The 14,604-nt window shown below is 41.4% G+C and overlaps 1 protein-coding gene across 1 annotated transcript; it reads left to right on the forward strand.

Annotated features, from left to right (window-relative positions):
• The first annotated feature begins 1,170 nt into the window (after window positions 1–1,170).
• On the forward strand, window positions 1,171–8,815 carry gpib (glucose-6-phosphate isomerase b). Its single transcript, XM_053865135.1, has 18 exons — window positions 1,171–1,319; window positions 1,457–1,547; window positions 1,608–1,676; window positions 2,110–2,229; window positions 2,305–2,388; window positions 2,812–2,958; window positions 3,062–3,133; window positions 3,209–3,253; window positions 3,315–3,368; window positions 3,708–3,768; window positions 4,644–4,687; window positions 4,755–4,907; window positions 4,971–5,100; window positions 5,179–5,255; window positions 6,427–6,555; window positions 7,236–7,311; window positions 7,380–7,446; window positions 8,276–8,815. Exons 1-18 carry the CDS (start codon window positions 1,201–1,203, stop codon window positions 8,397–8,399), a joined length of 1,662 nt encoding a protein of 553 aa, XP_053721110.1. The 5' UTR covers window positions 1,171–1,200; the 3' UTR covers window positions 8,400–8,815.
• The last annotated feature ends 5,789 nt before the right edge of the window (window positions 8,816–14,604 follow it).

Consider the following 14,604-nt stretch of genomic DNA (forward strand, 5'->3'; position numbering starts at 1 on the left):
TTACATCAAGATCAAATATTTGAATACTTCTCTAATGAAAGTAATATAGTACATCACATAATTCCTTCGCGTCATCTAAATGCAACGTTACGATATCAGTATCAGGTTGACGTTTAAACAAATTAAATCAACTAAAACATTCAGACATTCTCCACGGAAACGGCAGGCTCTTATTTTCATTCATACTTCGACTATAAACCAGAGAGTGAGTCTCTTACGCCCTCTACTGTTTGATACATAGTGCTACAACAACTGTGTCAATACTCGCTAGGGGACGCTGAGAGCACCAAGTTTGAATATTTACACTGTGAACCTGAAGTCTGTTCATTATTTCAAATACAATTCCATGCACAAGCATTGTTATTAACACTCATTAATCCACTTATACTGGCGGGAATGTTTTTGAAAACAAGGTGCTTCAGGTGTTTGGTGTTTTTGATCTGGTATAGTTATTTTGTTGTCTTGCTGAATGGATGTTTATTTCAGCCTATACACTTTAAATTGACTTTAAAGTTATATGACATTAGTATAACTATTATATTACATGGCTTCATTATTGTTGCATTAAATGCAGTTCAGTAAATATTTCTTCTAATATTGTACAGAAATTGAAACCAACCAGAGTTAAGAACAGTTCTTACCATTTCTTCCTCCATTCCCATTGTTTTCTATTTTTCGTATTCAATAAGACCTCCTCTTGCTTCCGATATTTGTTTGTGACTACTGGACTACTGTCTCTTTCATCACGATGGAAAAATGTTGTGTTGAAACAAGAAGAGTGATGTATACTCATTGTATGTTTATGCTTTCAGACTATACATTGTTTGTTTACTTTGACAAAATGGCTTCTTGAATATTCCTGAGCATATTTAGCATCCTTCAGTGTCTAACTAGTCATATTGCATATTCAGCCCTAAATACACTTTGAAAACTAAAACTCAGAGTAAAATAATGTGGCTCATGTATCAACATAAAAAAGTATTACTGAACAGACAAACTGCAGTTTGTGTTAAACCATGTGGTGAGATGTGAGAACGTGAAAGGGCATTGCCCCCTCCCCGGATTTTTTTCAGCGACTGCCCCTGTTGCTCTGAATATAGTGTAGGAGGGGCGTGAGCCAGCCTGCCCTTCCAAAAGACTCCCCCGTGACTTGATCAGCCCCACTCCGCCAGCAGAGCACAGCAAGACCCTCCTGACAACATGGGACTCACACACGACCCTAATTTCCACAAGCTGCAGGACTGGTACACTGCACATGCCCTCAACCTGAACCTGAGGCACATGTTTGATTCCGACAAGGAGAGATTCAACAAATTCAGGTACCTGTCACGCATGCTGTGATCCATCAGGGTGTTTCTATATGTCCCTCGTGAACACAGGAACACACCTTTTTTAAAGCACGTGTTGATAACCTTCAAATTCATACTGTGTGTCTTGTCTTGCAATGTTTTGACAGTCTCACACTGCCAACTGAAGATGGAGATATTCTGCTGGATTACTCCAAGAACCTTGTCACTGAGGAAGTCATGAAGATGCTTGTGGATCTGGTAATAACATTGTATTAATAAATAAAGCATGTTGATCACATGTTTGCTTTGTTTCTTCAGGCGAAGTCCAGGGAAATTGAGGCAGCTCGGGAGAAAATGTTCTCAGGAGAAAAGATCAACTTCACTGAGGTGCGTACTGCTGGTCACATGACGGCCATATTTGGACCACTGTTGACATTTGTCTGGCTGGAACAGGTCACGCTGAAGAGTCCCATAACAAATCACACTATACTATCAATAATAAATATTATACTATATACAACCTCAGTGTGGTTCAACTTTTGCACCAAATATGTCTTGCTTCAAACAACATAACCCTTGTTTGATTTTTCCTATACATCACTCGCTGTATGTTTGAAATGAAACGCAACTTCAAAATAATGGTGACAGTTGGAAAATATTCAAATACACCTGTAAGGGAGATAATTTAGAAGCAGTGAGTTATTAAAGACATTTATTTTTTGTGCTCAATAAACATGAATACATCTGAAGTGACAGAACAACTGCATGTGAATCAGCAGTCAGACCACTGAGCATGATGTATTCTGCTTTGTGTTAAAAGGGACGAGCTGTGCTCCACGTGGCGCTGAGGAACCGTTCCAACACCCCCATCGTGGTGGACGGCAAGGATGTGATGCCTGAGGTCAACAAAGTGTTGGAGAAGATGAAGGGCTTCTGTCACGTGAGGAGGAGAAAAGATGCCACTCCCTGAGGTCAGATGTTGTGTCGTTGACCTCATGGCGTTCCTGTGCTCCAGAGGGTTCGCAGTGGCGAGTGGAAGGGCTACACCGGAAAAGCCATCACAGACGTTGTCAACGTTGGCATCGGAGGATCTGACCTTGTGAGTGAAGTTGAGACATTGAGTGTTTGAAAATGAGTATCCTATAATAAATGCATATTTATTATTAATTCAGAGTTAAAACATTTTGTCAAAAACATCTGGGCGGAATCTAGATTTTCAAGGTGGGGGGAATTTGTTCTAGGGTTCCCAGTGCTCTCACTTGCATTATTATTAATAAATTAATTAATTATAAAACAGTCATTTTAATAATGTCAGTGAATTAATTGCCCATTGGTTTGTTCAAATCATTCCCAGGAAAATGTCTTATGTTAAGCTCAAGCTAGTTGGTGTATCCCTCAGAAATGTCTTGATCATATGGCAGTTTAAAATATATTCATATTATATTGTAGATGACTTGATCAAACAACTGTGCATTTTTTGTGGCATTAACAATTCAATAAAGTCTTGCATTAAAATTTTAAGGGTCCTCTGATGGTGACTGAGGCTCTGAAGCCGTACTCTAAGGGGGGGCCCCGAGTCTGGTTTGTGTCCAACATCGATGGTACCCACATTGCAAAAACACTAGCGGAGCTCAACGCTGAGGCGACACTCTTCATCATCGCCTCTAAGGTAAATTCAACTATAACAATTCATGTTCTTTGCAAGATGATTTTCCTGATCTTGGTAGTTACAACAGTGAAGGTGATTCATGCTAAAACATCTTGGTCCATAGACGTTCACCACCCAGGAGACCATCACCAATGCTGAATCAGCCAAAGCTTGGTTCCTTGAACATGCCAAAGATGTAAGTGTGTAGCTCCCAGTTAAATGCCAATATTAATCTCGTGATGTCATCATCAGTCCATCTCTCCTTCGACAGAAAGCTGCTGTCGCGAAACACTTTGTCGCTCTTTCCACAAACGGCGTAAGTCTCCAGTCACATTTGAGTCCGGCTGCACGGTTCTGACAAATTCTTTGTTTCACAGCCTAAAGTCAAGGACTTCGGCATCGACACAGAGAACATGTTTGAGTTCTGGGATGTGAGTATCTCACTGTACCAGTGTGTTCATCCTCACAGTGTGACAGAGCTGCTATTAATACACGAGACTTTTGACCTGTGAAGTAGGTGGGACGCACACTCTTGAGCCAGCAGCTGTTGGGTAGTCAGTGCCCCCCACACGCAGACTCAGATATTATTGGTGGTGACCTTTTCCAGTCGAGGGCACTGTAAATGTTGTGTGGCATCAAAGGTCAGATTGTACAATTATGTCTTGTACTATCTCACAGCAGTCATTATTCTACATTGCAGACTGAGAACACACTGTGACTGTATACACCAAACTTACATGGGAATATAAGAGTTTTTATTTTTGTTCTAGTGGGTTGGCGGGCGTTTCTCATTGTGGTCAGCGATTGGAATGAGTATCGCACTTCACATTGGTACGTATCACATACTGCTACATAGCATTTATTGTGTATAAAGTGTACGATTAATGTGAATGCAGAATCTGACTTTGTCAGGAACTAGTCAGAGCAGAACCCGACAGGCAACTGAGTTCAAGGATTCAGATTTATTGAACACGAAGTACACAAACAATGAGAGATAGGAATGAGAACCTAGTGAAGGTGGCAGGAACCGAGATTGTAGATTAGAAACACGAGAATAAAGCCCATACGCACAGTTTGACCAGCACACACTTGTGAAAAAACAATTAGAGCAACAGGAAATAACATGTAGCTTAGATCAGTTATTCTTAACCATAGGTTTACGCTTTACCTATATCTTCTTTGGAGTTTAAATAACTTTTTTTAAAAACTTTTTTTATTTTATGATATTGAGACGTGTTTTTATTATATTCATTTTATTCAGTTTTTCGAATTTTCTCACCTGTTTTTCATCATTATTTTCTTTTTTTCTACATTCTACATAGTAAACTTGATGAACATGACTTGCACATGGTTCTGCTGCTGGTTGGACTTTTCTATGACATATATCTTTGCAAAGATGATATGGTTTCATGTCATTTTTCGAGGTTTTGGTTTGTTTACGTGTAAGTAGATTAAATATTCTTATTGATGACAAATGAAATCAAGAGTAATGAGTCAGTTCTATTACTTGAATGGGCCCCGGGCCCATTTGTTCTGGGAAAGGTGGGCCCTGACATCAAAAAGGTTAAGCCCTAACCCTTGGTTTAGAACACACACAGGGAGGAAAATAGAAGAAACAAGTACATGGCAGGCAGGATGATGAGCAATTTTCTCCATGGCCTCTTTGACTGTTCCTGGATCACTATGAAGACGGTTTTCTTCAACAGGCTTTGACAACTTTGAGAAGCTGCTCTCAGGAGCTCACTGGATGGTAGGTGATCCAGGACAAATGAAGCATCCTCTTGCTCCAAGTATAAAATTTCACTCCATCTCCACAGGACAACCACTTCCGCACCGCTCCTCTGAACAAGAATGCACCAGTCATTCTGGCTCTGCTCGGCATTTGGTACATCAACTTCTTCCATGCAGAGACGCACGCAATGCTGCCGTATGACCAGTACATGCACCGCTTCACAGCCTACTTCCAGCAGGTTTCCCTCAACACACCACCCACAAACAGATCGACAGGTCCTCAACATTAGTCTGCTCTTCAGGGTGACATGGAGTCGAATGGAAAATACATCACTAACCACGGAGCCCGTGTGAACTACCACACTGGCCCCATCGTCTGGGGAGAACCAGGAACCAACGGCCAGCACGCCTTCTACCAGCTCATCCATCAAGGTATCACAAAGGTTTTGTAGATTTGTGAGTAGACAACTGGAGCATTTCAATGAGCTCAGTTTTTTCTTTTCCACTCAGGAACCCGTATGGTGCCCTGCGACTTCCTCATTCCAGCTCAGACACAGCATCCTATCAGGGACAGCCTGCACCACAAGGTAGCAACGGCAAAGGATTGTAGCTGACTTACAGTACATAAGAGTCAAGAAGCTGACCTGCAAAATGGAGCAAACACAAACAAAAATCCATAGAAATCAATTGTGGAAGACAGCGCAAATGTCATCCGTACATTTTGAACAAACCCTTCACAATTCCATGTTGTAAACTATTACATATAACTCAAGTTAGCAAGCAAAGATATAACTGAAGTTATCTGTAATAGTACACAACACAATGTTTCATCATGAAAGCAAGAAGCAGATGGGATTTTCATGGTAATTTCAGGCATAAAAAAAATTGTGTAGCCAGACAACTACATACTGTCGGGACTGCCACCTTCTGATGGTGTTACATTACGCCGTTTTGGAGGTTTTTCACGAATAAATAAAATAGAATAAATTGAAGCCATTTGACGATACATAAAAGGATCACATCCACAAAAAGTGTGACATATTTTGGGGCAATGTTACGCCCAGGCCATTCCTACTGTTCATAGTAGTGATGAGTAAATGAGGTTTCATGACACAGTATTGAAGGATTGATGAGGTTCCATGAAACAGTGTCCTGATTTTAAGAGGCCACCAGATGGCACTGCCTGTCAATGAAACCTCATTTATCAACTATCATTTTCTAACTGAGGAGCGCCATCTAGTGGCCTATGAAAATTGTGTGGGGTGGGAAACCTGGGAACTGTGTCATGATACCTCATATACTCATCTGTAGTTTATAGGTAGTGATGATGAGCTAGTGAAGCTTCTTGAAACAGTGTCTGCATTTTCAAGATCAGTAGGTGGCGCACTGGTTTTCTAAGTGATTTTATTAAAACAGTTGAGAAGCAATTATTATAGAGGTAATAATTGAGGCCTCTGAAAATTGCAACACTGCTGAATGAAGCTTCATCAGCCCACCACGACTCACAGGTTCTCACGACCTTATGATTCTGAGGGTCCTGGGGGGAAAGTATTTTGCATACAGACTGAATGTTTTCACAGTTAGAGTCACTTTTTCAAAAATTCAACTATTTCTTGTTCTTCGTTGTTTCGTTTCGTGCTTCTTCTTCATACAACGGAGCAAGCAGAGATGTTTTGGAGAGGGATGTTTAAGCTCGAGTGTCTTATTGACACTTTTGCTTTAAGCCGAGTAAATACATGTGTTCCTCCATGAATGCAGATCCTGCTTGCCAACTTCCTGGCCCAGACCGAAGCTCTGATGAGGGGTAAGACCACCGAGGAGGCCAAGAGAGAGTTGGAGGCCAGCGGTGTCACCGGGGAAAGCCTAGAAAAGATCCTTCCTCACAAAGTGAGTTCGTGAAGATGAACGTTGAATCAAGCCCTTAAGACTTAAGACCACGATATGTTCTTCAGTGTTAGATACTACTTCAAAGTAAGGCTGATCGCAAACGGATGACAGGATTCACGGACCACTATTCAAGATAGTATCTCCTCAAATAACAAAACTTGTGTGCTAAACTATGTGAGCTCACGTGTTACAGAGCCAGAGCCGCAAAGGGAAACAACATATCGTATCAAGGCAAATTTTGAGATGAGCATTGAAGCTAACTTGAATGAGAGCATGGGCTAACCCGAACACCGGCCTTCATTTTGCTCAATGCTTATGATATGCAGATGAGGTATCACGAAACAGTACTGCATGGGTGATGACACAGTGGCCTAATATTCAGTGACCACACGACGCTCATGGTTTAGAAATGAGGTGAGGTTTCATTGAATTAGTTGTTCAAGTCCAAACTTTTTACAACAGACACTGCCATCTGGTGGCCTCTGAAAATCAGGACGCTGTTTCGCAAAACCGCATCAACCCTTCAGTACTGTGCCATGAAACCTCATCTACCCATCACAACTAAATACTAATAATAATTCACTTTGCAGCTCCTTCCACTTTCTGCCCTTCACCATGGCACTGAAACTGCCGTGTAGCTGAGAATGCATTGTGACTCCATGTTTGTTTGTGCAAACCAGGTATTCCAGGGAAACAGACCAACTAGCTCCATCGTCTTCAAGAAACTGACCCCGTACACACTTGGCGCACTCATCGGTGAGAAGAAAACAATTTGATTTTTGGTTGTTTGTAACACTCTGCCATTATCCATCTCTTTTTCAAAGCAATGTATGAGCACAAGATCTTCATCCAGGGTGTGATGTGGGAGATCAACAGTTTTGACCAGTGGGGGTAAGAACCAACAGTCACATGGTCGACTTATTAGAGACATACAGGTCAGGACAGGACTCCTGACTGTGACACATCAGAGAGTGCCGAAAATGGGACACAGTTTCATGAAGCCTCATAAGAACCTCGATCATCACTACTCCAAATCCGAGTGTCCTAGAAAAATTCAAGGTCACTGGTATCACAGGTGGAGGAAAGGACTAGAGTCAACAACTGTATAGTCAGGGCCAGGCATTTCAATTTGAAAGGACCACACTATCTACAGATTGTTGTGATGGGTCATCAGGTCAAAAGACAGAAGAATGTTAAATCTAAATTAATTGTAAAATCGGAAAAATATTGTGGAAAAAAAAAAGCAGGATAAAGTGTAATTACACTGTCGTTTAATCTACATTTTATTTAAGATTCTGAATATAAATCATGAATAATGGAGGATCTTTCAACTTGATCAATATAGTGGTTACGCCACTGGAAAATGCATGCAAATATGTAAAATAATAATAATGATAATAATAATAATTTTTAAGGTAGTTTATGCCATGGTACTTTTGCCAGTTTCTATTAATGTTTTTAAGGGACAAGAAATATTGTTAAAATGAGCATTACATATTAAAATAATTTTATTTACGAAGAAAGACACACAGAATGGAAAAATACAGACCTACAAAATGTTGTGTATTAGATGTAGATATCAAGCAACAAAGAATTATATGGTATAATAAATATAATATATAATAATAAAATGAAGAACAAAACAGTTGCATTTACAGGCCGTAGCTTTAAAATAATGTGCTCTCGCCTCCAATCTGCTCTCATCGTTCCTGAACCATAGGGTTGAGCTGGGCAAACAGTTGGCGAAGAAGATTGAGCCTGAGCTCCAAGATGCTTGTGAGGTCAGCGCCCACGACTCCTCCACCAACGGACTCATCAACTTCCTGAAGAAGAACTTTGCCTGAGTGACGCCATGAACGCAGCAGCTTCAGTCTCTCCTTCCTCTCTGTGTTCCTCATTGTTACCATGTGTTCCGCTTCTACTGTCAGGAGGTAAACAGCAAATGCGCTTTCACCACAAAAGTTGTGCTTGGAATAAATATTGTGCACAGATTGGTGTATCTGTTTGAATGTGGAACGTGTGGAATTTGGACCATACATCTATCTGTCGGAAAGATAATAAAACATTACAAGTAGAGATGGAATTTGTGGAAGCTAGAGTCACAAATACAGACCGTAAAATAAACCTGGAGGAGCAGAAGACGTTCTCACTCTTGCCAGTAGATGGCAACAGCGCGTAAGATCTGCCCAGCAATTCTACAGTTTCTCTTGGAAACGAAAGGTCCTAAAATATTGTCTTTTTGTAAATACAGAGCACCGTTTTAAAGGGAGAACAGACGCCATTATTTATTACGATTTTATAAAATGTATAATATGGTGAATAAAACCAAAACTGAATGAGGACAACATGGAATATCACAGAAAAAAACGAATAAAATAAGTACAAAATAGCATCGGGCAAAAGTGTATTGAAGTTGATGGGAGACCATTGTTAGAAAAAAAATGCGACAGACAATAAAAACATAAATTAAACTCGCTCTAATAGCAAGCAATTTCCAGAGGCAAAAACAAATGTTTATTAATGTTTGGATTACATGAAGGCCAAAACGACATATTTAATAAAAAATATAATACCCTTTTTTGTAATATCATGGGTACAAATATACAACAGAATATTATTTGCAGAAAGGAAAATAAAGGATTAAACAGCTTCACTCATACTTTATAGGAGCAAACACATTCCTTTACTGCTTAACATGTTGCATGGATGAAATAAAACATTTTTGTTCTTCAGTTCAGCCTCCCTGATGCCAGGTACGATAACTGAGAGTGTGTGAGAACAAAATAAAGTTTAAAAAAAACATCCTCCAGTCTCAGTCACTGCTGGGTATTCAATGCTGTTGCCAGGCAACAACGTCCTCATATCTAACTTGTTCTTTTGATCTCCAGCTCTGGAACATGGACACAGACATGAGAGAAGATGAAGAAGTAGTTTTGTCAGTGTCAAGTATTTTGAAGAAGCTTCACTTTTTGGTGACTGGAGTCTGAGTCACAGCGGATTCTGACCCTGACGTTTACTTGAACCCACTAATTAGCTTTGAATCTGTTTCATCCCGGGTCATTGTTTGGTGGCGATCACTGAGAAAAGATGTGCGTTCCTCGAATGTTTGGGGAACAAAGGTGCTGCAGCGCAGAGCCCCACATTCCTCTCCATGCTTTATTGCTTTGGGCTTGTCAGTCACTCTTTTCCCTCCAGGCTCGTGAAGAGTTCCCCACTGTCTCCGTCAGGATCACAACCTGCACAAGTTCAGTGGTCGCCATGGCGATAACACCCCCTCCCATCATCTCGACCGGGCAGCTCCAAGCTCATTGTGGTGTCAGTGAAAAAGTCAGAGGAAAGTTGTTCGCAATCCTGGGTGCTACTTGGGTTTTTCACACACCAGTATTTATGTTTTTTCAGTCCTAAATTGTTGCATTTGAACTCTTATGAGAAACCTTTATTACTCCCAGTGAAGAGTGGCTGCTGAAAGAGTTTTCAGATACTGACCATAGGGCGGTGCTTGAATAAGGGCGTCTCTTATTTGAGTCAAAGTCTTTCTAAAGATCAGATTTGCCACCATCTTTTTGGAGTTGACCCCTCTCCATAGTAGGAGTGAAAAGTGGAGTGTTTATGAGGTTTCATGAAACAGTGCCCTGATTTCCAGAGGCCACCAGGTGGCACTGTCTTCTGTAAAGTGTTTGGACTTGAACAACCAATTCAATGAAACCTCACATCACTTCTAAACCAAGACCACCATCCAGTGGCCTCTGAAAATTTGGACACTGTTTCATGAACCCCACAATACTGTTTCATGATACCGCATCTATTCCAACACAATTTATGGCACTGAGTTACAGGAAAAAGTCATTGCCACAATTCCATGCGACAAATTGGCGCTCTGCGTTCTGTAGTGGGGGATGACTGCGTCACAGCTACATCTCCTTTTGTTAAAAATCAAACTTCCACTGTCAAGTTTATTAACCATGGACCAGAATTTACGATGACCCCACTAGAACAAAGCAGCAATGAGTTGTTAATCACAATAGTGACAAGCTTTCAAGTCTCAACGCACTTATTGTGCCTCAGATAAGCTGGCGCTCAAATCTTTTTGATAAAAGGCTACAATTCTGCCTCTCCAAACTGCCATTAACTTTAGACCCGCCAACAGCAGACTGACCTACTTTTGGTCACTTAGAGTCATGGGAAGTCACTTTGGGAACAGCAGAGTCCAGTCGCTTATGGTGTGAGCGTTCACAGTGGTGCTGGTGGGATGGCATTGCTCCTTTAGAACAGCTCTAGATCCCGATGAGGGCATTGAAAAATGCGGCCTGGGTGAGATACGTTAGCATATTAAAACCTTTGTTAAACAGATCACAACTGCCTACATTTGTTTTTTTTTCTTTGCCGAGAACCATGGCCTCAGACTTGTAGATGCTGACCATGAACCTGGTGTTTCCACGGATCATCTAAGTGTCAGTGAAAACAAAAAAAAAAAAAAGGAAAAATCTCAGCTGTATACTGTGCTGACTTGTTCACATCGATATTTTAATAACATTAGTTGACAAAATGGTTTGTCTAAATGTGTGTTTTCCTGGGATGAACTGGCAACATGTCCAGGGTGTCCCCCTTCTATCGCACCACTCTTTCCGCGACACTCCTCTGGAGGACAAAGCGCAATAGAAGACGCATGTATATGTAGTGATTCCCATGTATGTTTGTAAGATCCCTGTCTCACAGTGACTACAAAGACGTTGCCAATGGAAACAAAGCAGCATCGCATGTTTGCAGTCCTTTCAACTAAATCATCACATATTTTTACGATTGTTCCGGATATAGAGGACCACCGCTAACTACAGTGACACACAAAGCACAAAGGCTGCGAAGAGCCAGTGTTTCCCACGACTGCTGGGTTATATAAGGAATAACTTAAGAGCACAGCTCGCTGAGCTCGCCAGCAGCAGTGGTCTCATGAGGCTGCAGGTCACTCCAGCTCGCCTCGCGTCCTCAAAATAAGCTCAAGTTCACAGAAGCTGGCATCGTCCACGTACACATGTTCTCCAAGGAAGCATGAGAACCCTGTGCGGTAACCATCAGGAAACAATTTGAACTACAATTCAGTTTCCCACATCGAAAGTGAGATGTTGTTTTTTTTTTTTTTTTATAAAGTTTAAGTATTTCATAGTTTCCTTTGCTAGTCTGTGCATCTGATACCACATTTGTAAAGCTCTCTAGTGGCTGGTGGTGGTACAGTTTGGTCTGCCAATATCTGTCATGGTCAAGTCAGAGGTAAAATCCGATTGTCGACCTCCAAGAAGTGTGAAGTGTTTTTGAGTCTCAAGCAACGGTGAATGCATTTTTGTCTCAAGTGTCCGTTTAAATAGGACAGTTTTGGATTGATTTTGACTGACATATGACTCCACAAACAATGATGTTAGCTGATGCTATGGTGATTTGTTGTGAGAATTGGGGGAAGTGTGAGCTCAATAGTCTTGTTGTACTCTAGAACCAGAATCATCATTTGCCAAGACCATAGATGATTTTTGTCTTTTGTTCGTGAAGACCCACCACCTGAATGGTGGGTTTGTTTTGGATGTACGATGGCAAATAGACAAATATGTTCTGCATTCAGTTTGGTCTCAGTCTTGGACGTGGTATCGCACCATGGTTTTGAGTTAGATGGTCTCAACTACTAGCCAAAGAGAGAAGGAGAAAGTAGTCACTAAATTTGGCAATCTTTAATGCATATAAAGGATGCTTTAGAAGAGTGAAGATGCTGGAGGTAAAGCCACAAGAGTTCAGGTATTAAGGGTTAGATTATTATTTCAATATTTCTGGGGTGGTGGTTCATGCTTCCGCCTCAAAGCAAGACGGTTGCTGATTTGGGATGGGCTCCACCCCTCCACTGCCACCTTAAAGGAACAAGCTGCTGAAGTCAATTTCAGTCTGTCCGTCTGTCTCTCTCGCTCCCTTTATCTTTCTATGTGGAATATTTCTGGTGACCTTAGCCAACAGTGTTTCCAGCTTTTAGAATGTCGTGTCCGACATTTCCAATATAAATGCCTTCATTTTTACATTTAGAGATGTTTAAAAAACAGTCAATTGAAGAGTGATGTACAGGTGGCAGAGCAAATGAATCAAACAAGACGGCAAGAACAAGAAAAGTAGAAAAGCACAAAGGTCATCTCTAATTCTTCAGAGCACCACATCTCCAATCCGCTGAACCACCAGGCCAGGGGCCTACATAGCTCTTCAATGCTTCGGGGTTCCTCAGCGAGAAGAGACACCTTTGTACTTGGATTACACACACTGGAATTTTAATGTGTCTCATCTGGTCAAGGGGAAGAACACACCTTCAGGCTATTTTAGAGGCAGTGCTGTTGCAGAGCACCATGTCCTTGGAGTCACAGAACATTCAGAGGGTCAGACGAAGCGTCCGTCCTCCAGGCGTGCTTGTCCTCCCATGATTGATCTGGTCGTCTGAGACTGGTCTCACATACTGAACAGCTTTGGTCATGCTTTGGTTTTCATAGATAAACGGACAGTAGATTTCTTAATCTAACTTAATCTAATCTAACTGGGGACCACACTGCACAACACTTTCATAGACAGGATCTAAGTCACAAAGCAGTGGCAGCCAAGGCAGCATGTTATAGCGGCCTGCTAATGTCCTCATAGGGAATGTGCTCCTTCAGGACACACCATAATCACCACCTGTCTGACCGAGATCCATTTGAGACCTGAGGGTTCAAGCTGTTAGTGAGCACTCCCACCTCCACACCTCTCCACTATCAGCAGGCCGCTTGTCATCTGCTGCCTCTGACTCTGGAGCCATCTTTGACAATCCAGATACACCCACCATACTGGATCATTGAACCCACCCATCTTCTACTGCTTATCTGCAGCCGGAGAAAAGAGGCCCAGATGTCCCCCTCACTAGAAACCTGAGGTGATGCTGAGAGGTGAAGCCTCCTGGGCCGCTTCCCAGTTAGACATGGCTGGAGAACATCACTTTGAAGGACTCGAGGAGGTGTCCTCAACAGATGTTGACTTTGCGTCTACGTCTATGCCACAAAAGCCACTGACTTAGATGTAGGGTCGCGACACATTGAAGAAGAGCTGCGATTAGATGCCACTCCGATACAAGGTGTGAAAAGGCTGTAGCTTCTGTGGGTTCAAGCGACAAAGCCATGCTGTGATGGAAACTTATTTCGGCCACTGGTATTCACAGTCTTGGTCAGTCTCTCTTATTTCTTTTTTTTTTTTTTTTAAGAAATTTTCTTGAAAATGTTTTATTTTTCTTTCAATAAATCACTACATATTTTTTAGGTTCCCATCACATCCGTTTTCCTTCCACATAGCTAGCAGTAGTCAAACTGAAATGTTAAATCAAATGTCAGATATTACTCCGGAAATGTATTTAATTTCACAATTCTTTGTTTAACACCAAATAACATATGTATGTGCATACATTTTAGGCACATAACATCGCGGTATGACTACGCTTTTCTTCCTTTCTCTTTGTTTTATACTACCTCATTGTCAGAATGCATGTGGGCAATAGGAACATGGGCACTGCGAGGATTTGAGCGAGCCACATGGTCTCCTTCCAGGAGAACATTCCTAAAATAAAGAAGACCATTCCTGAACCTCATTATTTTCATGACTGGAGCGGCTCAACTTCCAGCCTCTGGATAAAAACAGAAGTCATTAAATAGTGATTTCACACCTCAGATCTGGTTCGGAAAGCTCTTTGTCTTTATTTGCTCTTTTCCCATCAGGGGTTACCACAGTTAGTCCGCCTCCTCCACTAGAACTTCCTCACTCCTATATCCTCGAGCCTCTTCATGTCTTCGTTCACAACATCCATCACTGCTTGTCATCTTCTTCTCTTCTTGTATTTCCACTCCATCCCAAGCGTTCCTCATTCCCTTTGCCTTGCCACACCTGAACTATCAAATGCCTTTATAGGGTTGTTTTTTTTTATTGAAGAAAGTGATGTCTTTTTTGGGATATGTCAAAGTCAAGCTTCTATATAGTAGAATATGGAAACGCATGTCACCAAAGATTCAG

Source organism: Synchiropus splendidus, chromosome 5, assembly GCF_027744825.2.
Source record: "Synchiropus splendidus isolate RoL2022-P1 chromosome 5, RoL_Sspl_1.0, whole genome shotgun sequence".
Taxonomy (NCBI): Eukaryota; Metazoa; Chordata; class Actinopteri; order Syngnathiformes; family Callionymidae; genus Synchiropus; species Synchiropus splendidus.